At 46.3% G+C, this 26,558-nt stretch overlaps 1 protein-coding gene across 3 annotated transcripts in view; it reads right to left on the bottom strand.

Annotated features, from left to right (window-relative positions):
* HSPA12B (heat shock protein family A (Hsp70) member 12B) overlaps positions 1 to 26,558 on the bottom strand; it is a 139,427-nt gene that overhangs the window by 52,894 nt on the left and 59,975 nt on the right. The window contains exons 1-3 of one of the 3 annotated variants that reach the window (XM_073649803.1): positions 23,079 to 23,315; positions 16,120 to 16,165; positions 1,794 to 1,894 (exon numbers count right to left, since the gene is read on the bottom strand). In XM_073649803.1, the coding sequence (XP_073505904.1) occupies positions 1,794 to 1,894; positions 16,120 to 16,162 (144 nt within the window). In that variant the 5' untranslated portion in view covers positions 16,163 to 16,165; positions 23,079 to 23,315. Of the gene's footprint in view, positions 1 to 1,793; positions 1,895 to 13,972; positions 14,128 to 16,119; positions 16,166 to 23,078; positions 23,316 to 26,558 lie in introns of those variants that run through there. The other 2 variants (XM_073649793.1, XM_073649811.1) reach the window with 2 other exon arrangements.

The raw sequence follows: 26,558 nt of genomic DNA, 5'->3' as shown, positions 1-26,558 counted from the left end.
ACAGCTGGTATAACCTGGGCATCTCCTGTATATAATTATATATGTACAGCTGGTATAACCTGGGCATCTCCTGTATATAATTATATATGTACAGCTGGTATAACCCGGGCATCTCCTGTATATAATTATATATTTACAGCTGGTATAACCTGGGCATCTCCTGTATATAATTATATATGTACAGCTGGTATAACCTGGGCATCTCCTGTATATAATTATATATGTACAGCTGGTATAACCTGGGCATCTCCTGTATATAATTATATATGTACAGCTGGCATAACCTGGGCATCTCCTGTATATAATTATATATGTACAGCCGGTATAACCTGGACATCTCCTGTATATAATTATATATGTACAGCTGGTATAACCTGGACATCTCCTGTATATAATTATATATGAACAGCCGGTATAACCCGGGCATCTCCTATATATAATTATATATGAACAGCCGGTATAACCTGGACATCTCCTGTATATAATTTTATATGTACAGCCGGTATAACCCGGGCATCTCCTGTATATAGTTATATATTTACAGCCGGTATAACCTGGGCATCTCCTGTATATAATTATATATTTACAGCTTGTATAACCTTGGTATCTCCTGTATATAATTATATATGAACAGCCGGTATAACCCGGGCATCTCCTATATATAATTATATATGAACAGCCGGTATAACCTGGACATCTCCTGTATATAATTTTATATGTACAGCCGGTATAACCCGGGCATCTCCTGTATATAATTATAGATGTACAGCTGGTATAACCTGGGCATCTCCTGTATATAATTATATATGTACAGCTGGTATAACCTGGGCATCTCCTGTATATAATTATATATTTACAGCTGGTATAACCTGGGCATCTCCTGTATATAATTATATATGAACAGCCGGTATAACCCGGGCATCTCCTATATATAATTATATATGAACAGCCGGTATAACCTGGACATCTCCTGTATATAATTTTATATGTACAGCCGGTATAACCCGGGCATCTCCTGTATATAATTATATATTTACAGCCGGTATAACCCGGGCATCTCCTGTATATAATTATATATTTACAGCTGGTATAACCTGGGCATCTCCTGTATATAATTATATATGAACAGCCGGTATAACCCGGGCATCTCCTATATATAATTATATATGTACAGCTGGTATAACCTGGACATCTCCTGTATATAATTTTATATGTACAGCCGGTATAACCCGGGCATCTCCTGTATATAATTATATATTTACAGCTGGTATAACCTGGGCATCTCCTGTATATAATTATATATGAACAGCCGGTATAACCCGGGCATCTCCTATATATAATTATATATGAACAGCCGGTATAACCTGGACATCTCCTGTATATAATTTTATATGTACAGCCGGTATAACCCGGGCATCTCCTGTATATAATTATATATGTACAGCTGGTATAACCCGGGCATCTCCTGTATGTAATTACATATGTACAGCCGGTATAACCCGGGCTTCTCCTATATATAATTATATATTTACAGCCGGTATAACCCGGGTTTCTCCTATATATAATTATATATTTACAGCCGGTATAACCCGGGCTTCTCCTATATATAATTATATATTTACAGCCGGTATAACCCGGGCTTCTCCTATATATAATTATATATTTACAGCCGGTATAACCCGGGCTTCTCCTATATATAATTATATATTTACAGCCGGTATAACCCGGGCTTCTCCTATATATACATATGTACAGCTGAATAATATAATTGGCGTTCGCTTTCCTCCACGTACCGGGGACTGTGATGGGGTCAGCGGAGCGATACTACAACTCTCATTCAGGAAGTTCGGGGAGAGCGTTGGGGATGGTGTGCAGGAACGGTCCATGTTTTCTGCTACAAGAGAAGGAGACACAAAGGGCTATACTGTTACATCACTGCCACATGGGGGCGCTGTAACTTATAAATTGATACTTTTTTTGTGTTTACATTGAAACATTTTTTAAAAAGCAATAAACAATGTAAGGAAGACGTGGGGGAGGGGAGACCCTCATCTCAGCCCAAGACCAGCTCCGCTCCATCACATCGCATGCATCGGGTGCACTTACTTCTTCCACACAAAGGAAGTTGAGATTTGGATAAAAAAAGACCTTCTCCGGTTATTTCGCCCCTCTCTCCGGTTATTTCACCTCTCTCTGTTATTTCGCCCCTCTCCGGTTATTTCGCCCCTCTCCGGTTATTTCGCCCCTCTCCGGTTATTTCGCCCCTCTCCGGTTATTTCGCCCCTCTCCGGTTATTTCGCCCCTCTCTGGTTATTTCGACCCTCTCTGTTATTTCGCCCCTCTCCGGTCATTTCACCTCTCTCTGTTATTTCGCCCCTCTCTGGTTATTTCGACCCTCTCTGTTATTTCGACCCTCTCCGTTATTTCACCCTTCTTGGTTATTTTGCCCCTCTCTCTGGTTATTTTGCCCCTCTCTCTGGTTATTTCACCCCTCTCTCTGGTTATTTCACCCCTCTCTCTGGTTATTTCACCCCTCTCTCTGGTTATTTCGCCCCTCTCCGGTTATTTCGCCCCTCTCCGGTTATTTCGCCCCTCTCCGGTTATTTCGCCCCTCTCCGGTTATTTCGCCCCTCTCCGGTTATTTCGCCCCTCTCCGGTTATTTCGCCCCTCTCCGGTTATTTCGCCCCTCTCCGGTTATTTCGCCCCTCTCCGGTTATTTCGCCCCTCTCCGGTTATTTCGCCCCTCTCCGGTTATTTCACCTCTCTCTGTTATTTCGCCCCTCTCCGGTTATTTCGCCCCTCTCCGGTTATTTCACCCCTCTCTCTGGTTATTTCACCTCTCTCTGTTATTTCGCCCCTCTCCGGTTATTTCACCTCTCTCTGTTATTTCGCCCCTCTCCAGTCATTTCGACCCTCTCTGTTATTTCACCCCTCTCCGGTTATTTCACCTCTCTCTGTTATTTCGCCCCTCTCCGGTCATTTCGACCCTCTCTGTTATTTCGCCCCTCTCCGGTTATTTCACCTCTCTCTGTTATTTCGCCCCTCTCTCTGGTTATTTCGCCCCTCTCTTTGGTTATTTCGCCCCTCTCTTTGGTTATTTCGCCCCTCTCTTTGGTTATTTCGCCCCTCTCTTTGGTTATTTCGCCCCTCTCTTTGGTTATTTCGCCCCTCTCTAGTTATTTCGCCCCTCTCTAGTTATTTCGCCCCTCTCTAGTTATTTCGCCCCTCTCTTTGGTTATTTCGCCCCTCTCTTTGGTTATTTCGCCCCTCTCTCGGTTATTTCGCCCCTCTCTTTGGTTATTTCGCCCCTCTCTCTGGTTATTTCGCCCCTCTCTCTGGTTATTTCGCCCCTCTCTCTGGTTATTTCGCCCCTCTCTCTGGTTATTTCGCCCCTCTCTTTGGTTATTTCACCTCTCTCTGGTTATTTCACCCCTCTCTGGTTATTTCACCCCTCTCCGGTTATTTCACCCCTCTCCGGTTATTTCACCCCTCTCCGGTTATTTCGCCCCTCTCCGGTTATTTCGCCTCTCTCTGTTATTTCACCTATCTCTGGTTATTTCGCCCCTATCTCTGGTTATTTCGCCCCTATCTCTGGTTATTTCGCCCCTATCTCTGGTTATTTCGCCCCTATCTCTGGTTATTTCGCCCCTCTTTCTGGTTATTTCGCCCCTCTTTCTGGTTATTTCGCCCCTCTCTTTGGTTATTTCGCCCCTCTCTTTGGTTATTTCGCCCCTCTCTTTGGTTATTTCGCCCCTCTCTAGTTATTTCGCCCCTCTCTAGTTATTTCGCCCCTCTCTAGTTATTTCGCCCCTCTCTCGGTTATTTCGCCCCTCTCTCTGGTTATTTCGCCCCTCTCTCTGGTTATTTCGCCCCTCTCTCTGGTTATTTCGCCCCTCTCTCTGGTTATTTCACCTCTCTCTGGTTATTTCACCCCTCTCCGGTTATTTCACCCCTCTCCGGTTATTTCACCCCTCTCCGGTTATTTCGCCCCTCTCCGGTTATTTCGCCTCTCTCTGTTATTTCACCTATCTCTGGTTATTTCGCCCCTATCTCTGGTTATTTCGCCCCTATCTCTGGTTATTTCGCCCCTATCTCTGGTTATTTCGCCCCTATCTCTGGTTATTTCGCCCCTCTTTCTGGTTATTTCGCCCCTCTTTCTGGTTATTTCGCCCCTCTCTTTGGTTATTTCGCCCCTCTCTTTGGTTATTTCGCCCCTCTCTTTGGTTATTTCGCCCCTCTCTAGTTATTTCGCCCCTCTCTAGTTATTTCGCCCCTCTCTAGTTATTTCGCCCCTCTCTCGGTTATTTCGCCCCTCTCTTTGGTTATTTCGCCCCTCTCTCGGTTATTTCGCCCCTCTCTTTGGTTATTTCGCCCCTCTCTAGTTATTTCGCCCCTCTCTCGGTTATTTCGCCCCTCTCTCGGTTATTTCGCCCCTCTCTCTGGTTATTTCGCCCCTCTCTCTGGTTATTTCGCCCCTCTCTCTGGTTATTTCGCCCCTCACTCTGGTTATTTCGCCCCTCACTCTGGTTATTTCGCCCCTCACTCTGGTTATTTCGCCCCTCACTCTGGTTATTTCGCCCCTCTCTTTGGTTATTTCGCCCCTCTCTTTGGTTATTTCGCCCCTCTCTCGGTTATTTCGCCTCTCTCTTCCCCTGGCACAGCTCTAAGGTGGGATTTTAGAAACTTCATGTTGATTAATAACAGATGTGCCTTGAATTGTGTGATGAAAGGGGAGGGGTTGATGGAGGGGGCTGGGGGGCTCCAGAACATTCCCTCCGTCTGAGCGCGGTCAGCACCAGGGGCTCAAGTAACAACGACAAAAATGGGAAAAATCTCAATATTGAAGCAGCGCAGGCGGCCGACATCCTGGGGCTGATTAATGTGGATAATGGGAGTGATGGAAACAATGGGAAAAGAATATCATTGATTTGTATTGATACAAATATAATCAGCAATAATGGATGAATAAGTCATTGCACAGCGGCTGTAGGGAAACTTACTGACCCTGAGCTTTATGGCCGGTACCAGGGAACAGAGGGGAAAAAATCACTGATTGAGGACCTTAAAGAAGTTGTCCACTACTTTTACATTGATGCCCTATCCATAGGATAGGGCATCAATGTATAATCGGCCGGGGTCCCGCACGCTGCACCCCCGCCTATCAGCTGTTATCGGTGCCGGCGGCGGCTGCTGGCTGGAAGTCCTTACCTGCGGGGCTCCGCCGTCATCAATGTAAAAGTAGTGGACAACCCCTTTAAGAACTCCAAAAGAAGCCCACCAATTCAAAACTTACTGACTGAGGTGGACTTAGCATAAAAATACAACTTGTATTCAATTATTTATAAAGATACATAGAATTCCAGCGTAGTTATCTGCAGTCTCATCAGGTCAGACCACAATACTAGTTGTAAGATAAGCTATGACTAGTGTTGAGCGATACCTTCCGATATCGGATCGGATTGGATCGCACCGATACCCAAAAAATATCGGATATCGCCGATTCCGATACCGGAAACCAATGCAAGTCAATGGGACAGAAATATCGGAATGAAAATAAACCCTTTCTTTCCTTGTAGGTTAATTCTACATGAAGGAAAACAACTAAGAATAATGTAGAATGTATTGGGGGAGGTGGTTGCCCAAATCGATGGGAACAGTGAAACATGAAAAGCCGGCAATTCATCAGTTCATACACCGGTACCGACAATTCATCAGCGGCATACACCGGTACCCGGCAATTCATCAGTTCATACACCGGTACCCGACAATTCATCAGCGGCATACACCGGTACCGACAATTCATCAGCGGCATACACCGGTACCCGACAGTTCATCAGTTCATACACCGGTACCCGACAATTCATCAGCGGCATACACCGGTACCCGACAATTCATCATCAGCGGCATACACCGGTACCCGACAGTTCATCAGTTCATACACCGGTACCCGACAATTCATCAGCAGCATACACCGGTACCCGACAATTCATCATCAGCGGCATACACCTGTACCTGACAATTCATCATCAGCGGCATACACCGGTACCCGACAATTCATCAGCGGCATACACCTGTACCTGACAATTCATCAGCGGCATACACCTGTACCTGACAATTCATCAGCGGCATACACCGGTACCCGACAATTCATCAGTTCATACACCGGTACCCGACAATTCATCAGCGCATACACCGGTACCCGACAATTCATCAGCGGCATACACCGGTACCCGACAATTCATCAGTTCATACACCGGTACCCGACAATTCATCAGCGGCATACACCGGTACCCGACAATTCATCAGCGGCATACACCGGTACCCGACAATTCATCAGCGGCATACATCGGTACCCGACAATTCATCAGCGGCATACACCGGTACCCGACAATTCATCAGCGCATACACCGGTACCCGACAATTCATCAGCGGCATACACCGGTACCCGACAATTCATCAGCGCATACACCGGTAACCGACAATTCATCAGTTCATACACCGGTACCCGACAATTCATCAGCGGCATACACCGGTACCCGACAATTCATCAGCGGCATACACCGGTACCCGACAATTCATCAGTTCATACACCGGTACCCGACAATTCATCAGCGGCATACACCGGTACCCCACAATTCATCAGCGGCATACACCGGTACCGACAATTCATCAGTTCATACACCGGTACCCGACAATTCATCAGTTCATACACCGGTACCCGACAATTCATCAGCGGCATACACCGGTACCCGACAATTCATCAGTTCATACACCGGTACCCGACAATTCATCAGTTCATACACCGGTACCCGACAATTCATCAGCGCATACACCGGTACCCGACAATTCATCAGCGGCATACACCGGTACCCGACAATTCATCAGCGGCATACACCGGTACCCGACAATTTATAACAGAAAGAATAGAGCATCACACATAGATTAGATAGATAGAAACATGTCAGTCACATATATATGAAGTACAGTGATAGTGCTGGTTACTGTACTTGTCATTTAGTGTAAAGGATTTATTGAAAAAAAAATTGGCGTGGGGTTCCCCTTAATTTTAGTCTCTAGCGGAGGTTAAGCAGACGGCTGGGGCAGATGTTTGAAGCCTGGGAAGGGGGTAATACCCACGGAGCTTTCCAGGCTACTAATATCAGCCCCCAGCTGAATACCTAGCCTTTACTAGCTATTAAAATGGGGGACCCCCCCAAAAAAATGACGTGGGGTCCCCCCTAATTTAATAGCTAGCAAAGGCTAGGCAGACAGCTGGGGGCTGATATTAATAGCCCAGGAAGGGTGCCATGAATATTGGCCCCCTCCCAGGCTAGAAACACCAGCCGTCAGCCGCCCCAGAAATGGCGCATTCATAGGACGCGCCAATTCTGGCACTTAGCCTCGCTCTTCCCACTGCCCTGGTGCGGTGGCAGTGGGGTAATAGGGCTGGGGTTGATGTCAGCTTATAATACCAGCTGACAACAAGCCCAGGTTAGTAATGGAGAGGCGTCTATAAGACACCCCCATTACTAACCCCATAGTGAAAGTTAAAAGAAAACACAAACACCCAGAATAAAGTCCTTTAATTGAAATAAAGACACAATTCTTTATTGTTCTAAATTAAACCATACTTACCATCACGCCCATTCCAGCTGAAGCCAACGATCTCCTGCAATAAAAGAAAAATAATAAACCAACCTCATCCTTACCTTTCCATGGTTCCCAGGACGGCTCCAGCTCTGCTACATTCACATGACAGGCTGGACCGCAGAAGAACGCTGCCATCCATCCTGTCATCCCGCAGACACTGAGAAGCGCAGGCATGCTTGCGCTCCTCAGTGTCTCACTATGACGGCATAAAGATGAGCCGAGGTCATGTCCAATGTACTCAGCTCACCTCATGCACGTCACTGACAGCGTGAGAGAATTCTCCTGCTGAAGTGCTGAGTGCAGGAGAATTTTCCCACGCTGTCAGTGACGTGCATGAGGTGAGCTGAGTTCATTGGACATGACCTCGGCTCATCTGGATGCCGTCACAGCCAGACACTGCAGAGCGCAAGCATGCCTGCGCTTCTCAGTGTCTGCGGGATGACAGGCTGGATGGCAGCGTTCTACTGTGATCCAGCCTGTCATGTGAATGTAGCAGAGCTGGAGCCGTCCTGGGAACCATGGAAAGGTAAGGATGAGGTTGGTTTATTATTTTTCTTTTATTGCAGGAGATCGTTGGCTTCAGCTGGAATGGGCGTGATGGTAAGTATGGTTTAATTTAGAACAATAAAGAATTGTGTGTTTATTTCAATTAAAGGACTTTATTCTGGGTGTTGTGTTTTTTTAAATACTTTACTAGAAATTCATGGTGGTCATGTCTAATATTGGCGTGACCCCATGAATTTCGGGCTTAGGGCCAGATGATAATGCCGAGGTGGCCCTAACCCCTTTATTACCCAGTGAGCCACCGCACCAGGGCCCTGGATGAGTTGGGTACAGCACCAGAAGGTGGCGCTTCTATGAACGCGCCATTTTCCGGGGTGGCTGCGGACTGCAATTTGCAGCAGGGGGGGGGGGGGGGCAGAAAGCTTGGGCCTCCCTGCGCTGCGCATTCCAGCCCCCAGCTGCCTAGTTGTACCTGGCTGGACTCAAAAATAGGGCGAAGCCCCACATATTTTTTTTTTATTATTATTTCATGAAATTCATGAAATAATTAAAAAAAGGGCTTCCCTGTATTTTTGTTTCCAGACAGGCAAAAATAGGCAGCTGGTGGTAGGGGGCTGCCCGTTCCTGCCTGCTGTACCTGGCTGGACACAAAAATATTAAAAAATGCATTAAAAAATGCAGCAGGACCATTGTTCGGGGGTTTCCGCCGCAAATTCGTGCCCATTGACTTGAATTGAAACACAGCAAAACCGCAGGTAACCTGGGGATTTGCTGCGTTTCAATGAAAGCCAGTGAGCTCGAATTCGCGCCGGAAATGCGCTGCGGGTCGTTAAAGGAGGCTACATCTCTTCTCATCCAACATCCATTGATAACAGCGAGAGCGGTGTGCCTGGGAGGAGTAAAAAAAAGAAAGAGTAAAAATTAAAAAATAAATCCTCATACTCACCTGTCTGGCGGACCCCGGTGTCATTCTGGTCCTCGGCGGCAATGCGCTGCTCCCGGAGGTCGGCGGTATACTGCTCAGTATACTGAGCTGCCAGGACCTGCGGTGCCGTCAGGGATCAGCTGAGCGGTCACGCGACTGATCAGCTGGTGCTTATGTGACCTCACCATGGGAACCTTCAGAAGAAGGTTCCCATGGTGGTGAGCTCGCCGGGGCTGATCAGCTGATGAACCCCGGTGACCTCCTGCAGCATGGGAGTGATTTTACACCCCTGTCAGTATACAGTGCTGTATTCTACAGCTGTGACATCAGTGATTGTCGTGGGACACTCGTTGGCAGTACGTGGACTGCGTCGTTGACAGCGGACAGGTGAGAATTTTTTTTTTAGAAACTGTGTGTTTTTTATTTCATTAAAATACTTTATTCAGGCCGTGTTTTTATTGAACAGGCGACGACCATTTCACGTCAGCCGCCAATACAAGGCTAACATGAACCCCAAATCCATTACCCCACTCGCCACCGCTACAGAGCAGTGGGAAGAGCGAGGCTAAGCACCAGATTTGGCGTATCTTATGGATGCGCCATTTCTGGGACTGCTGAAAGAGGATATTAATAGCCGCGGAGGGGACTAGTATCCATGGCCCCTTCCCTGGCTATTAATATCAGCCCGCAGCTTTCTAGCTTAGCCTTTGCTGGTTAGATTTTGTAGGGGGACCCCACGTCAATTTTTTTCTGGGGTCCCCCTGTAGCCTGGCCAGTAAAGGCTAAACAAACAGCTGCGGGCTGATATTAATAGCCAGGGAACATTGTTGGCTAATGGCCCCTTCCTCGGCTACTAATATCAGCCCCCAGCGGTCAGCTTTCCCTCTGCTGGTTATAAAAGTGACACAGGAGCCCACACCGTTTTTTTTTATTTTAGGCTCTGTGTCCATAATTCAGATGTAGCAGCGCTTTGGACACAATTTTTTTCTGCGTCCAAAATGTTGCATTCTATTGAATGCAGGTAAATCCACATGTGTTCACTGAACCATGCGTATTTACCACATTCAATACTTTCTTGTGGTCAAATTTCTGTTGCGGAGACTAGCGACTCCGCAAGAGATTTTGACATGCTGCGGTCCTGAAAGACGTGCCGCATGTCAGTGTCCGCGGGTGATCTGCAGCCTCTGATGCACAAAAAGTGGACATGGGATTTCTAGAGATCCCATCCACTATGCTGTAACATCTGGACGCTGTGGGTTTGACGCCGTATAAACGCGCAGCGTCAAACCTGCAGCGGCTCCTGATCGCGGCCACGAACCCAAACTCGCATGTCAATTCTGTAGCGGACACGCTGGTCTCCACTGCAGATTTTGACCGACTGAAGTGTCATTATATGCGGTGGATTCACATGTACCAACAACAAATGTGTGGCATTAGAACACTGCGTTTTGGACCAAACAAAAATACGTTGTGTCTAAAGCGCTGCTAAGTGCTGTTTATGAGGACATAGCGGCTAAGGAACCAGCTGTGAGATGTTAATTATGGCCAGGGACCATGTTTGTCTAATGGCACCTTCCCAGGCTTAAAATAGCAGCTCACAGCAGCCGCATAAATTACATGAATAGAAATGCTAATGAAGACTGGGTGAATGGGACTAGCTGACACCCAGCTCTTTTGTTTGGCTATGTCAAGGTGGCAATCAGACCTTTTCATGAACAATCTTCATTAAAGTAAAGCGTTAAATAAACACACAGAAACAGAGTAACCACTTTAGTTGAAATACAACAGACACATTCTTTAATCATTTAAATGAACTAATATACTCACCCCAGTTCTTATGGTAATCCAAGGGTTTAAGCAATGTCCCACCAAATAACTTTATTTATCTCCAAAAAGCATTCATTGATGTACAAAACGCTTCAAAAAACACATGTACAATCCGCATGCGCTTTTTCTGCCAAGGAGATGCAGAAACGCTCAAGAAATTTCTGCTTCAGATACGCATCATGTTCACATAGCCTAACAGTTTGAGGTTTCCCCGACATCTATCAGTGGATTAAAGCTAGGACACCCTGCACACATTACAGGGGTCGTCCTCCATGTATGCTGTTGTATTAGGCATCTGTGCCCTCGGCCTCCTCTCTGATGATTTTGTGGAGCCCTCGGCCTCTTCTCTGATGATTTTGTGGAGCCCTCGGCCTCCTCTCTGATGATTTTGTGGAGCCCTCGGCCTCCTCTCTGATGGTTCTGTGGAGCCCTCGGCCTCCTCTCTGATGATTCTGTGGAGCCCTCGGCCTCCTCTCTGATGATTCTGTGGAGCCCTCGGCCTCCTCTCTGATGGTTCTGTGGAGCCCTCGGCCTCCTCTCTGATGGTTCTGTGGAGCACTCGGCCTCCTCTCTGATGGTTCTGTGGAGCCCTCGGCCTCCTCTCTGATGGTTCTGTGGAGCCCTCGGCCTCCTCTCTGATGGTTCTGTGGAGCCCTCGGCCTCTTCTCTGATGGTTCTGTGGAGCCCTCGGCCTCCTCTCTGATGGTTCTGTGGAGCCCTCGGCCTCCTCTCTGATGGTTCTGTGGAGCCCTCGGCCTCCTCTCTGATGGTTCTGTGGAGCCCTCGACCTCCTCTCTGATGGTTCTGTGGAGCCCTCGGCCTCCTCTCTGATGATTCTGTGGAGCCCTCGGCCTCCTCTCTGATGATTCTGTGGAGCCCTCGGCCTCCTCTCTGATGGTTCTGTGGAGCCCTCGGCCTCCTCTCTGATGATTCTGTGGAGCCCTCGGCCTCCTCTCTGATGATTCTGTGGAGCCCTCGGCCTCCTCTCTGATGGTTCTGTGGAGCCCTCGGCCTCCTCTCTGATGATTCTGTGGAGCCCTCGGCCTCCTCTCTGATGATTCTGTGGAGCCCTCGGCCTCCTCTCTGATGGTTCTGTGGAGCCCTCGGCCTCCTCTCTGATGGTTCTGTGGAGCCCTCGGCCTCCTCTCTGATGGTTCTGTGGAGCCCTCGGCCTCCTCTCTGATGGTTCTGTGGAGCCCTCGGCCTCCTCTCTGATGGTTCTGTGGAGCCCTCGGCCTCCTCTCTGATGGTTCTGTGGAGCCCTCGGCCTCCTCTCTGATGATTCTGTGGAGCCCTCGGCCTCCTCTCTGATGATTCTGTGGAGCCCTCGGCCTCCTCTCTGATGATTCTGTGGAGCCCTCGGCCTCCTCTCTGATGGTTCTGTGGAGCCCTCGGCCTCCTCTCTGATGGTTCTGTGGAGCCCTCGGCCTCTTCTCTGATGGTTCTGTGGAGCCCTCGGCCTCTTCTCTGATGGTTCTGTGGAGCCCTCGGCCTCCTCTCTGATGGTTCTGTGGAGCCCTCGGCCTCCTCTCTGATGGTTCTGTGGAGCCCTCGGCCTCCTCTCTGATGGTTCTGTGGAGCCCTCGGCCTCCTCTCTGATGGTTCTGTGGAGCCCTCGGCCTCCTCTCTGATGGTTCTGTGGAGCCCTCGGCCTCCTCTCTGATGGTTCTGTGGAGCCCTCGGCCTCTTCTCTGATGGTTCTGTGGAGCCCTCGGCCTCTTCTCTGATGGTTCTGTGGAGCCCTCGGCCTCCTCTCTGATGGTTCTGTGGAGCCCTCGGCCTCCTCTCTGATGGTTCTGTGGAGCCCTCGGCCTCCTCTCTGATGGTTCTGTGGAGCCCTCGGCCTCGTCTCTCATGATTCTCTGTTTCGGTGACATCATCCTGCCTGTTGTGACCCTGCGGCCCGTGGACGCCCGGACTTCAGCCCTCAGTACATGGAAGTTGGGCGTTGTCATTCTGTTCCTTTTCTCTCCAAACATCCTCTGAGAAAGGAGGAGAAGGAAATACCTTTCTGTAGGTTTCCTCTTATCAGCGGCTGCTATCTGCTCCCAGCCGCCTTCTTCTTATGTGGCCTCCAGAATAAACATTTCTCCTGTTGCTTGTCTCCATTTCTGGCCGCTGCTCGGCTGCTGGGTGAGATCTCCCATCTGGCTGCATAAAATTCATGATGGGCTCTGGGCATTTATAGGACGAGGCGCAGATGTGAGCTCCATCATACGTTGCCTCTTCCATCAGATGCTCCTTGAGCGAGGAGCCGGCCCAGACCTGTATGTAAGAAGATGGGGGTCACAGGAATGGATCGATCATCATGGAGACAAAGCGTCCCTCAAATATTCTGGAAAAACTCAAACAATCGGAACAACCACAAACAATCGGAACAACCACAAACAATCGAAACAACCTCGGACATTCCGAATAACCGCAAACAATCGGAACAACCTCGGACATTCCGAATAACCGCAAACAATCGGAACAACCTCGGACATTCCGAGCAATGCTCTGTGCTGCTGGAAAACATTTTTTTCTTCCACTAGAAACATTTCTAACAGATAATTGAATGTCCTTAAGTCACCTGTGCTGCTGCGAACCATTATACTTCCAATACAGTAGACATAGAAAAGTGCCTATCCCAGTAGTGCTGAAAATCCTGATGCCAAAATATCCGAACCCCAATCAATTATTTCAGAATTAATCAGTCTGTTTATGGGGTTCTAACACGTCCTACAACCCCTTGCAAAAATTCTGGAATCACCGGGCTCGGAGGATGTTCATTCAGTTGTTTAATGTTGTTGAAAAAAAGCAGATCACAGACATGGCACAAAACTAAAGTCATTTCAAATGGCAACTTTATGGCTTTAAGAAACGCTAAAAGAAATCAAGATAAAAAATGTGGTACTCGGTAAGGGTAATTTTTTTCCAGACCAAGCAGAGGGAAAAAATTATGGAATCACTTAATTCTGAGGAAAAAATTATGGAATCACCCTGTAAATTTTCATTTCCAAAACTAACACCTGCATCAAATTAGATCTGCTCGTTAGTCTGCATCTAAAAAAGAGTGATCATACCTTCTAGAGCTGTTGCACCAAGTGGACTGACATGAATCATGGCTCCAACACGAGAGATGTCAATTGAAACAAAGGAGTGGATTATCAAATTCTTAAAAGAAGGTAAATCATCACGCAATGTTGCAAAAGATGTTGGTTGTTCACAGTCAGCTATGTCTAAAATCTGGATCAAATACAAACAACATGGGAAGGTTGTTAAAGGCAAACATACTGGTAGACCAAGGAAGACATCAAAGCGTCAAGACCGGAAGCTTAAAGCAATATGTCTCCAAAACAGAAAATGCACAACAAAATCAAATGAGGAACGAATGGGGGGAAACTGGAGTCAATGTCTGTGACCGAACTGTAAGAAACCGCCTAAAGGAAATGGGATTTACATGCAGAAAAGCTAAACATAAGCCATCATTAACACCTAAACAGAAAAAAACAAGGTTACAATGGGCTAAAGAAAAGCAATCGTGGACTGTGGATGACTGGATGGAAGTCATATTCAGTGATGAATCGCGAATCTGCATTGGGCAAGGTGATGATGCTGGAACTTTTGTTTGTTGCCGTTCCAATGAGATTTATAAAGATGACTGCATGAAGAGAACATGCAAATTTCCACAGTCATTGATGATATGGGGCTGCATGTCAGGTAAAGGTACTGAGGAGATTGCTGTCATTACATCTGCAATAAATGCCCAAGTTTACATTGATATTTCGGACAGTTTTCTTATCCCATCTATTGAAAGGATGTTTGGGGATGATGACATCATTTTTCAAGATGATAATGCATCCTGCCATAGAGCAAAAACTGTGAAAACATTCCTTGAAAGAAGACACATAAGGTCAATGTCATGGCCTGCAAATAGTCCGGATCTCAATCCAATTGAAAATCTTTGGTGGAAGTTGAAGAAAATGGTCCATGACAAGGCTCCAACCTGCAAAGCTGATCTGGCAACAGCAATCAGAGAAAGTTGGAGCCAGATTGATGAAGAGTACTGTTTGTCACTCATTAAGCCCATGCCTCAGAGACTGCAAGCTGTTATTAAAGCCAGAGGTGGTGCAACAAAATACTAGTGATGTATTAGAGTGTTCTTTTGTGTGTTTGTTTTTCATGATTCCATAATTTTTTCCTCAGAATTGAGTGATTCCATAATTTTTTCCCTCTGCTTGGTCTGAAAAAAATTACCCTTACTGAGTACCATATTTTTTTATTGATTTCTTTTAGTGTTTCTTAAAGCCCTAAAGTTGCCATTTGAAATGACTTTAGTTTTGTGCCATGTCTGTGATCTGCTTTATTTCAACAGCATTAAACAACTGAATGAACATCCTCCGAGCCCGGTGATTCCATAATTTTTGCCAGGGTTTATAGAATCCCACAGTAACAGACACAACATTGCGCATATTGGACATTGAGCCAAGAGAAGTAGACATCTATTCTACTTATAATTTGATGTATCGTGTGGTTTAGTAAAGCCGGAGTGCTGTTTAGTTGAGTTGAAGTATAGATCAGGTGAGCCGGGGTGTGGTTTTGTTGAGTCAGGATGTGGTATTGTTCAGCATGGGTGTGGCTTTGATGAGCTGATGTGTGTTTCAATTGAGCTGGGGTCTGGATCAGGTGAAAAGGGGTGTGGTTTTGTTCAGCGGGGTGTGGTTTTTTTCAGCGGGGGTGTGGTTTTGTTCAGCGGGGGTGTGGTTTTGTTGAATAATGGTAAAGTTTAGTAGAGCAGGAGTGTGGTTTAATTGAGCTGGGTTTGGTTGAGTTGAGCCCGACTATGGTTTAATTGGGACCAGGGTGTTATTTTGTTGAGCAAACGTGTGATTTAGTAGGGCCAGGGTGTGGCTTAGTTGAGCAGGGTGTGTGGCTTAGTTGAGCAGGGGCATGGCTTAGTGGAGAAGGTGTGTGGCTTAGTGGATAATGGGTGTGGCTTACGGGAGAAGGGGTGTAGTTTAGTGTAGCAGGTGCATGGCTTAGTGGAGTAGAGGCGTGGCTTAGTTGATAAGGGGCGTGGCTTATGGGAGAAAGGGTGTGGCTTAGTGGAGCAGGGGCGTGGCTTAGTGGAGCAGGGGCATGGCTTAGTGGAGCAGGGGTGGATCTAAGCTTCTATTTCAGTTTAGTCCCATATACAGCTCTTGTTAATAATGGCGGGCGATTCTCTTACCTATCTGCAGAGTTCCCATCCTGCTGTCCAGCAACGTCGTCATCACCTAAAAATATAGAAACAGATTATTTTACCTTTACAGCAGAAAAGTCACATCCGAGCGGCCGGAGATTAAGGGGGTGCTGCGAAAACTACATAAAGAAGCCCCAGACATGGTGAAGTACAGAAGGCAAAGGAACATGTTTAAATGATGCTATGAGGGCGAAGTGTACACATAATGGAGTGGATGTCACCTGCAGTCCTATGTAACACCATAAATAAAGAAGTGATAACTCTCTGAATACAAATAATGTAGTAGATGTCACCTGCAGTCCTATGTAACACCATAAATAACGAAGTGATAACTCTCTGAATACAAATAATGTAGTAGATGTCAACTGCAGTCCTATGTAACACCACAGATAACACAGTGATCACTCTCTGAGTACAGATAATGTAGTAGATGTCACCTGCAGTCCTATGTAACATCACAGATAACACAGTGATAACTGTCTGAGTACAGATAATGTAGTAGATGTCACCTGCAGTCCTATGTAACACCACAGATAACACAGTGATAACTCTCTGAGTACAGATAATGGAGTGGATGTCACCTGCAGTCCTATATAACACCATAAATAAAGAAGTGATAACTCTCTGAATACAAATAATGTAGTAGATGTCAACTGCAGTCCTATGTAACACCACAGATAACACAGTGATCACTCTCTGAGTACAGATAATGTAGTAGATGTCACCTGCAGTCCTATGTAACATCACAGATAACACAGTGATAACTGTCTGAGTACAGATAATGTAGTAGATGTCACCTGCAGTCCTATGTAACACCACAGATAACACAGTGATCACTCTCTGAGTACAGATAATGTAGTAGATGTCACCTGCAGTCCTATGTAACACCACATATAACACAGTGATAACTCTCTGAGTACAGATAATGGAGTAGATGTCACCTGCAGTCCTATGTAACACCACAGATAACACAGTGATAACTCTCTGAGTACAGATAATGTAGTAGATGTCACCTGCAGTCCCATGTAACACCACAGATAACACAGTGATAACTCTCTGAGTACAGATAATGTAGTAGACGTCACCTGCAGTCCTATGTAATACCACAGATAACACAGTGATAACTCTCTGAGTACAGATAATGTAGTAGATGTCACCTGCAGTCCTATGTAACACCACAGATAACACAGTGATAACTCTCTGAGTACAGATAATGCAGTAGATGTCACCTGCAGTCCTATGTAACACCACATATAACACAGTGATAACTCTCTGAGTACAGATAATGGAGTAGATGTCACCTGCAGTCCTATGTAACACCACAGATAACACAGTGATAACTCTCTGAGTACAGATAATGTAGTAGATGTCACCTGCAGTCCCATGTAACACCACAGATAACACAGTGATAACTCTCTGAGTACAGATAATGCAGTAGATGTCACCTGCAGTCCTATGTAACACCACAGATAACACAGTGATAACTCTCTGAGTACAGATAATGTAGTAGATGTCACCTGCAGTCCTATGTAACACCACAGACAACACAGTGATATCTCTCTGAGTATAGATAATGTAGTAGATGTCACCTGCAGTCCTATGTAACACCACAGATAACAGTGATAACTCTCTGAGTACAGATAATGTAGTAGATGTCACCTGCAGTCCCATGTAACACCACAGATAACACAGTGATAACTCTCTGAGTACAGATAATGTAGTAGATGTCACCTGCAGTCCTATGTAACACCACAGATAACACAGTGATAACTCTCTGAGTACAGATAATGTAGTAGATGTCACCTGCAGTCCTATGTAACACCACAGATAACACAGTGATAACTCTCTGAGTACAGATAATGTAGTAGATGTCACCTGCAGTCCTATGTAACACCACAGATAACACAGTGATAATTCTCTGACTACAGATAATGTAGTAGATGTCACCTGCAGTCCTATGTAACACCACAGATAACACAGTGATAACTCTCTGAGTACAGATAATGTAGTAGATGTCACCTGCAGTCCTATGTAACACCACAGATAACACAGTGATAACTCTCTGAGTACAGATAATGTAGTAGATGTCACCTGCAGTCCTATGTAACACTACAGATAACACAGTGATAACTCTGAGTACAGATAATGTAGTAGATGTCACCTGCAGTCCTATGTAACACCACAGATAACACAGTGATAACTCTCTGAGTACAGATAATGTAGTAGATATCACCTGCAGTCCTATGTAACACCACAGATAACACAGTGATATCTCTCTGAGTACAGATAATGTAGTAGATGTCACCTGCAGTCCTATGTAACACCACAGATAACACAGTGATCACTCTCTGAGTACAGATAATGTAGTAGATGTCACCTGCAGTCCTATGTAACACCACAGATAACACAGTGATCACTCTCTGAGTACAGATAATGTAGTAGATGTCACCTGCAGTCCTATGTAACACCACAGATAACACAGTGATAACTCTCTGAGTACAGATAATGTAGTAGATGTCACCTGCAGTCCTATGTAACACCACAGATAACACAGTGATAACTCTCTGAGTACAGATAATGTAGTAGATGTCACCCGCAGTCCTATGTAACACCACAGATAACACAGTGATAACTCTCTGACTATAGATAATGTAGTAGATGTCACCTGCAGTCCTATGTAACACCACAGATAACACAGTGATAACTCTGAGTACAGATAATGTAGTAGATGTCACCTGCAGTCCTATGTAACACCACAGATAACACAGTGATAACTCTCTGAGTACAGATAATGTAGTAGATGTCACCTGCAGTCCTATGTAACACCACAGATAACACAGTGATAACTCTCTAAGTACAGATAATGTAGTAGATGTCACCGCAGTCCTATGTAACACCACAGATAACACAGTGATAACTCTCTGAGTACAGATAATGTAGTAGATGTCACCTGCAGTCCTATGTAACACCACAGATAACACAGTGATAACTCTCTAAGTACAGATAATGTAGTAGATGTCACCGCAGTCCTATGTAACACCACAGATAACACAGTGATAACTTTCTGAGTACAGGTAATGTAGTAGATGTCACCCGCAGTCCTATGTAACACCACAGATAACACAGTGATAACTCTCTGAGTACAGATAATGTAGTAGATGTCACCTGCAGTCCTATGTAACACCACAGATAACACAGTGATAACTCTCTAAGTACAGATAATGTAGTAGATGTCACCGCAGTCCTATGTAACACCACAGATAACACAGTGATAACTCTCTGAGTACAGATAATGTAGTAGATGTCACCTGCAGTCCTATGTAACACCACAGATAACACAGTGATAACTCTCTAAGTACAGATAATGTAGTAGATGTCACCTGCAGTCCTATGTAACACCACAGATAACACAGTGATAACTCTCTGAGTACAGATAATGTAGTAGATGTCACCTGCAGTCCTATGTAACACCACAGAGAACACTGTGATAACTGATAAGTCAACCCCCTTAATCATAAGTCCAGGACCCGGAATCAAAAGTCAACCCCCCCGTATGATCCACACCACTCGTCACCAGGATATTAGCATCCATTCACACTCTTTTGTCCCTCTTTTGGTAGCAGGGGCAGCTGGAACCTCTTTTATGGCTGCACAATGGGGATTTGGGGGTCGGTATCTTGAACGATGGAGATTTGGGGGTCTTCTCTTGCCCGGTGGGGATTTGGGGGTCGGTTTCTTACCTGGTGGATATTAGGGGGTCTATCTCTTGCATGGTGAGGATTTGGGGATCGATTTCTTACACGGTAGGGATTTGGGGATCGGTGTCTTGCCCGGTGGGGATTTGGGGGTCGGTCTCTTGCACAGTGAAGATTTGGGGGTTGGTTTCTTGCACGGTGAGGATTTGGGTGTCGGTATCTTGACTGGTGGGGATTTAGGAGTCAGTTTGTTGCCTTATGGAGATTTGGGGGTTGGTTTACTGCACAGTAGGGATTTGGGGGTCGATTTCTTGTTCGATGGGGACGTGGGGGTCGGTTTCTTGCACGGTGGGGATTTGAGAGTTGGTCTCCTACCCGGTGGGGATTTGAGGGTGGGTTTCCTGCCCGGTGGGGATTTGAGAGTTGATTTCCTGCATGGTGGAGATGTGGGGTTGGTCTCTTGCATGGTGAGGATTTGGGGGTCGGTTTCTTACTCGGTGGGGATTTGGGGGTCAGTCTCTTGCCCGGTGGGGATTTGGGGTCGGTCTCTTGCCCGGTGGGGATTTGGGGGTCAGTATCTTGCACGGTGGGGATTTGGGGGTCGGTCTCTTGCCCAGTGGGGATTTGGCAGTCGATTTCTTGCACGGTGAGGATTTGGGGATCGGTATCTTGCCCAGTGGGTATTTGGGGGTCGATATCTTGCATGGTGAGCATTTGGGGGTCGCTTCCTTACCCGGTGGGTATTTTGGTGTTGGTTTCTTGCACGGTGGGGATTTGAGGGTCAGTCTCTTGCCCAGTTGGGATTTAGGAGTCAGTTTCTTGCTTGGTGGGTATTTGGGGGTCAGTTTTTTGCCCGGTGGGGATTTAGGGGTCGGTTTCTTGCCCAGTGTGGATTTGGGTGTTCATTTCTTGCACGATGAGGATTTGGAGGTAGATTTCTTGCACGGTGGGGATGTGGATGTTGGTCTCTTGCTCGGTGGGGATTTTGGGGTTGGTCTCTTGCCCAATGGGGATTTAGGGATAATTTTTTTGCCCGGTGGGGATTTGGGGGTCAGTTACTTGCATGATGGGGATTTGGGGGCCGGTTTCCTGGACAAGAGGGTATTTGGGGGTTGATTTCTTTCACGGTTGAGATTTGGGGGTTGATTTATTGAACCGTGGAGATTTTGGGGTCGGTTTCTTGCCAGATGGAGATTTGAGGGTTGATTTCTTGCACGGTGAGGATTTTTGGGTCGGTATCTTGCCTGGTTGGCATTTGGGTATCGTTCTCTTGCACGGTGAGGATTTGTGGGTCGGCTTCTTACCCGGTGGGGATTTGGGGGTCGGTCTCTTGCCCAGTGGGGATTTGGGGGTCAGTATCTTGCACGGTGAGGATTTGGAGATCGGTTTCTTACATGGTAGGGATTTGGGGGTCGGTCTCTTGTCCGGTAAGGATTTGGTGGTCGGTATCTTGCACGGTGAGGATTTGGTGGTCGGTATCTTGCATGGTGAGGATTTGGGGGTCGATTCTTGCCCGGTAGGGTTTAGAGGTCGGTTTCTTGCTCAGTGTGGATTTGGGTGTCGATTTCTTGCACGGTGGGATTTGGGTGTCGATTTCTTTCATGGTGGAGATTTGGGGGTTGATTTATTGCACAATGGGGATTTGGGGATCCGTTTCTTGCCAGGTGGAGATTTGGGGGTTGATTTATTGCATGGTGAGAATTTGGGGATCGGTTTCTTGCACGTGGAGATTTGGGGGTTGATTTATTGCATGGTGGGGATTTGGGGATCGGTTTCTTGCACATGGGGATTTGGGAGTCGGTTTCTTGCACGATGGGGATTTGGGAGTCGGTTTATTGCACGATGGGGATTTGGGGGTCGGTTTCTTGCACGGTGGGTATTTGGGAGTCAGTTTCTTGCCCGGTGGGTATTTGGGGGTTACTTTCTTGCCAGGTGGAGATTTGGGGGTTGATTTATTGCATGGTGAGGATTTGGGGATCGGTTTCTTGCATGTGGGGATTTTGGGGTTGATTTATTGCCTGGTGGGTATTTGGTGGTCGGTTTCTTGCCCGGTGGGTATTTGGGGATCGGTTTCTTGTCCGGTGGGTATTTGGGAGTCAGTTTCTTGACCGGTGGGTATTTGGGAGTCAGTTTCTTGACCGGTGGGTATTTGGTGGTCGGTTTCTTGCCCGGTGGGTATTTGGGGGTCGGTTTCTTGCCTGGTAGGTATTTGGGGATCGGTTTCTTGCCCGGTGGGTATTTGGGGGTCGGTTCCTTGACCGGTGGGTATTTGGTGGTCGGTTTCTTGCCCGGTGGGTATTTAGGGGTCGGTTTCTTGCCTGGTAGGTATTTGGGGATCGGTTTCTTGCCCGGTGGGTATTTGGGGGTCGGTTCCTTGACCGGTGGGTATTTGGTGGTCGGTTTCTTGCCTGGTGGGTATTTGGGGATCGGTTTCTTGCCCGGTGGGTATTTGGGGGTCGGTTGCTTGACCGGTGGGTATTTGGTGGTCGGTTTCTTGCCCGGTGGGTATTTGGGGGTCGGTTTCTTGCCTGGTAGGTATTTGGCGATCGGTTTCTTGCCCGGTGGGTATTTGGGAGTCAGTTTCTTGACCGGTGGGTATTTGGTGGTCGGTTTCTTGCCTGGTGGGTATTTGGGGATCGGTTTCTTGCCCGGTGGGTATTTGGGGGTCGGTTGCTTGACCGGTGGGTATTTGGTGGTCGGTTTCTTGCCCGGTGGGTATTTGGGGGTCGGTTTCTTGCCTGGTAGGTATTTGGGGATCGGTTTCTTGCCCGGTGGGTATTTGGGAGTCAGTTTCTTGACCGGTGGGTATTTGGTGGTCGGTTTCTTGCCCGGTGGGTATTTGGTGGTCGGTTTCTTGCCCGGTGGATATTTGGTTTTTTGCCCGATGGGGATTTAGGGGTAATCTTCCCATCCGGCCCGATTCGCACACAGTGGTTGAAATTACGCACGATTATTCCCATCCAATGATTTCGGCAGCGGTATTCTTGGAGCGGTCGCTAAACATCAGTCTGTGCTTTCTTTCTGGTCATATGATGGCTCGATAATGACGCTGGGACGCAGCGGTGGTGATTATCAGCATGGCGGGTGCGGTGTAAGGAGACGTTTTGTACCTGGTCGGATCATGTAATGTCGCAGTCGGCCCCCCACAATCGCTGCAGTATCCGATGCCGCAGTGAATGTGACTGCCCCCACAAACAGTTGTAAATCCGCCCCAGAGCTGATGTCCCCCTATTAGCAGTCTGCACTCCGTACCTCAGTGTTCAGGGGTCCGCTGCGCGGTTCTGGCTGGTTTTGCGCTGTTCTTGCGGTTCCTGAAGATCCGGTTTATTGGCTGTGGGGGAGAAAGTATTCGTTTTCCTCTGAAGTGAAGTTCATTCTTGGTTTTCCTCCGGCTGCCGTCTGATCCTCGCTTCCTCTGGGCAGTAACTCCCCGCTCAGCGCTGCCTCACACTGCAGCCGCCCCAGATGTGGAGGGCGGAGGCTGAGGCCGACATCCCCGGGGAGGAAACTCCGCACACTCAGCTCTGCTACATCGCAGGCTGCCGACACATCACTGACTGAGTGTTACCAATTATTACTATGTAGTAGATGTCACCTGCAGTCCTATGTAACACCACAGATAACACAGGGATAACTCTCTGAATACAGATAATGTAGTAGATGTCACCTGCAGTCCTATGTAACACCACAGATAACACAGTGATAACTCTCTGAGTGCAGATAATGTAGTAGATGTCACCTGCAGTCCTATGTAACACCACAGATAACACAGTGATAACTCTCTGAGTACAGATAATGTAGTAGATGTCACCCGCACTCCTATGTAACACCACAGATAACACAGTGATAACTCTCTGAGTACAGATAATGTAGTAGATGTCACCTGCAGTCCTATGTAACACCACAGATAACACAGTGATAACTCTCTGAGTACAGATAATGTAGTAGATGTCACCTGCAGTCCTATGTAACACCACAGATAACACAGTGATAACTCTCTGAGTACAGATAATGTAGTAGATGTCACCTGCAGTCCTATGTAACACCACAGATAACACAGTGATAACTCTCTGAGTACAGATAATGTAGTAGATGTCACCTGCAGTCCTATGTAACACCACAGATAACACAGTGATCACTCTCTGAGTACAGATAATGTAGTAGATGTCACCTGCAGTCCTATGTAACACCACAGATAACACAGTGATAACTCTCTGAGTGCAGATAATGTAGTAGGTGTCACCTGCAGTCCTATGTAACACCACAGATAACACAGTGATAACTCTCTGAGTACAGATAATGTAGTAGATGTCACCTGCAGTCCTATGTAACACCACAGATAACACAGTGATAACTCTCTGAGTACAGATAATGTAGTAGATGTCACCTGCAGTCCTATGTAACACCACAGATAACACAGTGATAACTCTCTGAGTACAGATAATGTAGTAGATGTCACCTGCAGTCCTATGTAACACCACAGATAACACAGTGATAACTCTCTGAGTACAGATAATGTAGTAGATGTCACCTGCAGTCCTATGTAACATCACAGATAACACAGTGATAACTCTCTGAGTGCAGATAATGTAGTAGATGTCACCTGCAGTCCTATGTAACACCACAGATAGCACAGTGATAACTCTCTGAGTACAGATAATGTAGTAGATGTCACCCGCACTCCTATGTAACACCACAGATAACACAGTGATAACTCTCTGAGTACAGATAATGTAGTAGATGTCACCTGCAGTCCTATGTAACACCACAGATAACACAGTGATAACTCTCTGAGTACAGATAATGTAGTAGATGTCACCTGCAGTCCTATGTAACACCACAGATAACACAGTGATAACTCTCTGAGTACAGATAATGTAGTAGATGTCACCTGCAGTCCTATGTAACACCACAGATAACACAGTGATAACTCTCTGAGTACAGATAATGTAGTAGATGTCACCTGCAGTCCTATGTAACACCACAGATAACACAGTGATAACTTTCTGAGTACAGATAATGTAGTAGATGTCACCTGCAGTCCTATGTAACACCACAGATAACACAGTGATAACTCTCTGAGTGCAGATAATGTAGTAGGTGTCACCTGCAGTCCTATGTAACACCACAGATAACACAGTGATAACTCTCTGAGTACAGATAATGTAGTAGATGTCACCTGCAGTCCTATGTAACACCACAGATAGCACAGTGATAACTCTCTGAGTACAGATAATGTAGTAGATGTCACCTGCAGTCCTATGTAACACCACAGATAACACAGTGATAACTCTCTGAGTACAGATAATGTAGTAGATGTCACCGCAGTCCTATGTAACACCACAGATAACACAGTGATAACTCTCTGAGTACAGATAATGTAGTATATGTCACCTGCAGTCCTATGTAACACCACAGATAACACAGTGATAACTCTCTGAGTACAGATAATGTAGTAGATGTCACCTGCAGTCCTATGTAACACCACAGATAACACAGTGATAACTCTCTGAGTACAGATAATGTAGTAGATGTCACCTGCAGTCCTATGTAACATCACAGATAACACAGTGATAACTCCCTGAGTACAGATAATGTAGTAGATGTCACCTGCAGTCCTATGTAACACCACAGATAACACAGTGATATCTCTCTGAGTACAGAAAATGTAATAGATGTCACCTGCAGTCCTATGTAACACCACAGATAACACAGTGATAACTCTCTGAGTACAGATAATGTAGTAGATGTCACCTGCAGTCCTATGTAACACCACAGATAACGCAGTGATAACTCTCTGAGTACAGATAATGTAGTAGATGTCACCTGCAGTCCTATGTAACACCACAGATAACACAGTGATAACTCTCTGAGTACAGATAATGTAGTAGATGTCACCTGCAGTCCTATGTAACACCACAGATAACGCAGTGATAACTCTCTGAGTACAGATAATGTAGTAGATGTCACCTGCAGTCCTATGTAACACTACAGATAACACAGTGATAACTCTCTGAGTACAGATAATGTAGTAGATGTCACCTGCAGTCCTATGTAACATCACAGATAACACAGTGATAACTCTCTGAGTACAGATAATGTAGTAGATGTCACCTGCAGTCCTATGTAACACCACAGATAACACAGTGATAACTATCTGAGTACAGATAATGTAGTAGATGTCACCTGCAGTCCTATGTAACACCACAGATAACACAGTGATAACTCTCTGAGTACAGATAATGGAGGAGATGTCACCTGCAGTCCTATGTAACACCACAGATAACACAGTGATAACTCTCTGAGTACAGATAATGTAGTAGATGTCACCTGCAGTCCTATGTAACACCACAGATAACACAGTGATCACTCTCTGAGTACAGATAATGTAGTAGATGTCACCTGCAGTCCTATGTAACATCACAGATAACACAGTGATAACTCTCTGAGTACAGATAATGTAGTAGATGTCACCTGCAGTCCTATGTAACATCACAGATAACACAGTGATAACTCTCTGAGTACAGATAATGTAGTAGATGTCATCTGCAGTCCTATGTAACACCACAGATAACACCGTGATAACTCTCTGAGTACAGATAATGTAGTAGATGTCACCTGCAGTCCTATGTAACACCACAGATAACACAGTGATAACTCTCTGAGTACAGATAATGTAGTAGATGTCACCCGCAGTCCTATGTAACACCACAGATAACACAGTGATAACTC

Source organism: Phyllobates terribilis, unplaced genomic scaffold (genome assembly GCF_046119375.1).
Source record: "Phyllobates terribilis strain yellow unplaced genomic scaffold, ASM4611937v1 Scaffold_1__5_contigs__length_1240528914, whole genome shotgun sequence".
NCBI lineage: Eukaryota > Metazoa > Chordata > Amphibia > Anura > Dendrobatidae > Phyllobates > Phyllobates terribilis.
This window is presented reverse-complemented; position numbering and strand designations above follow the sequence as displayed.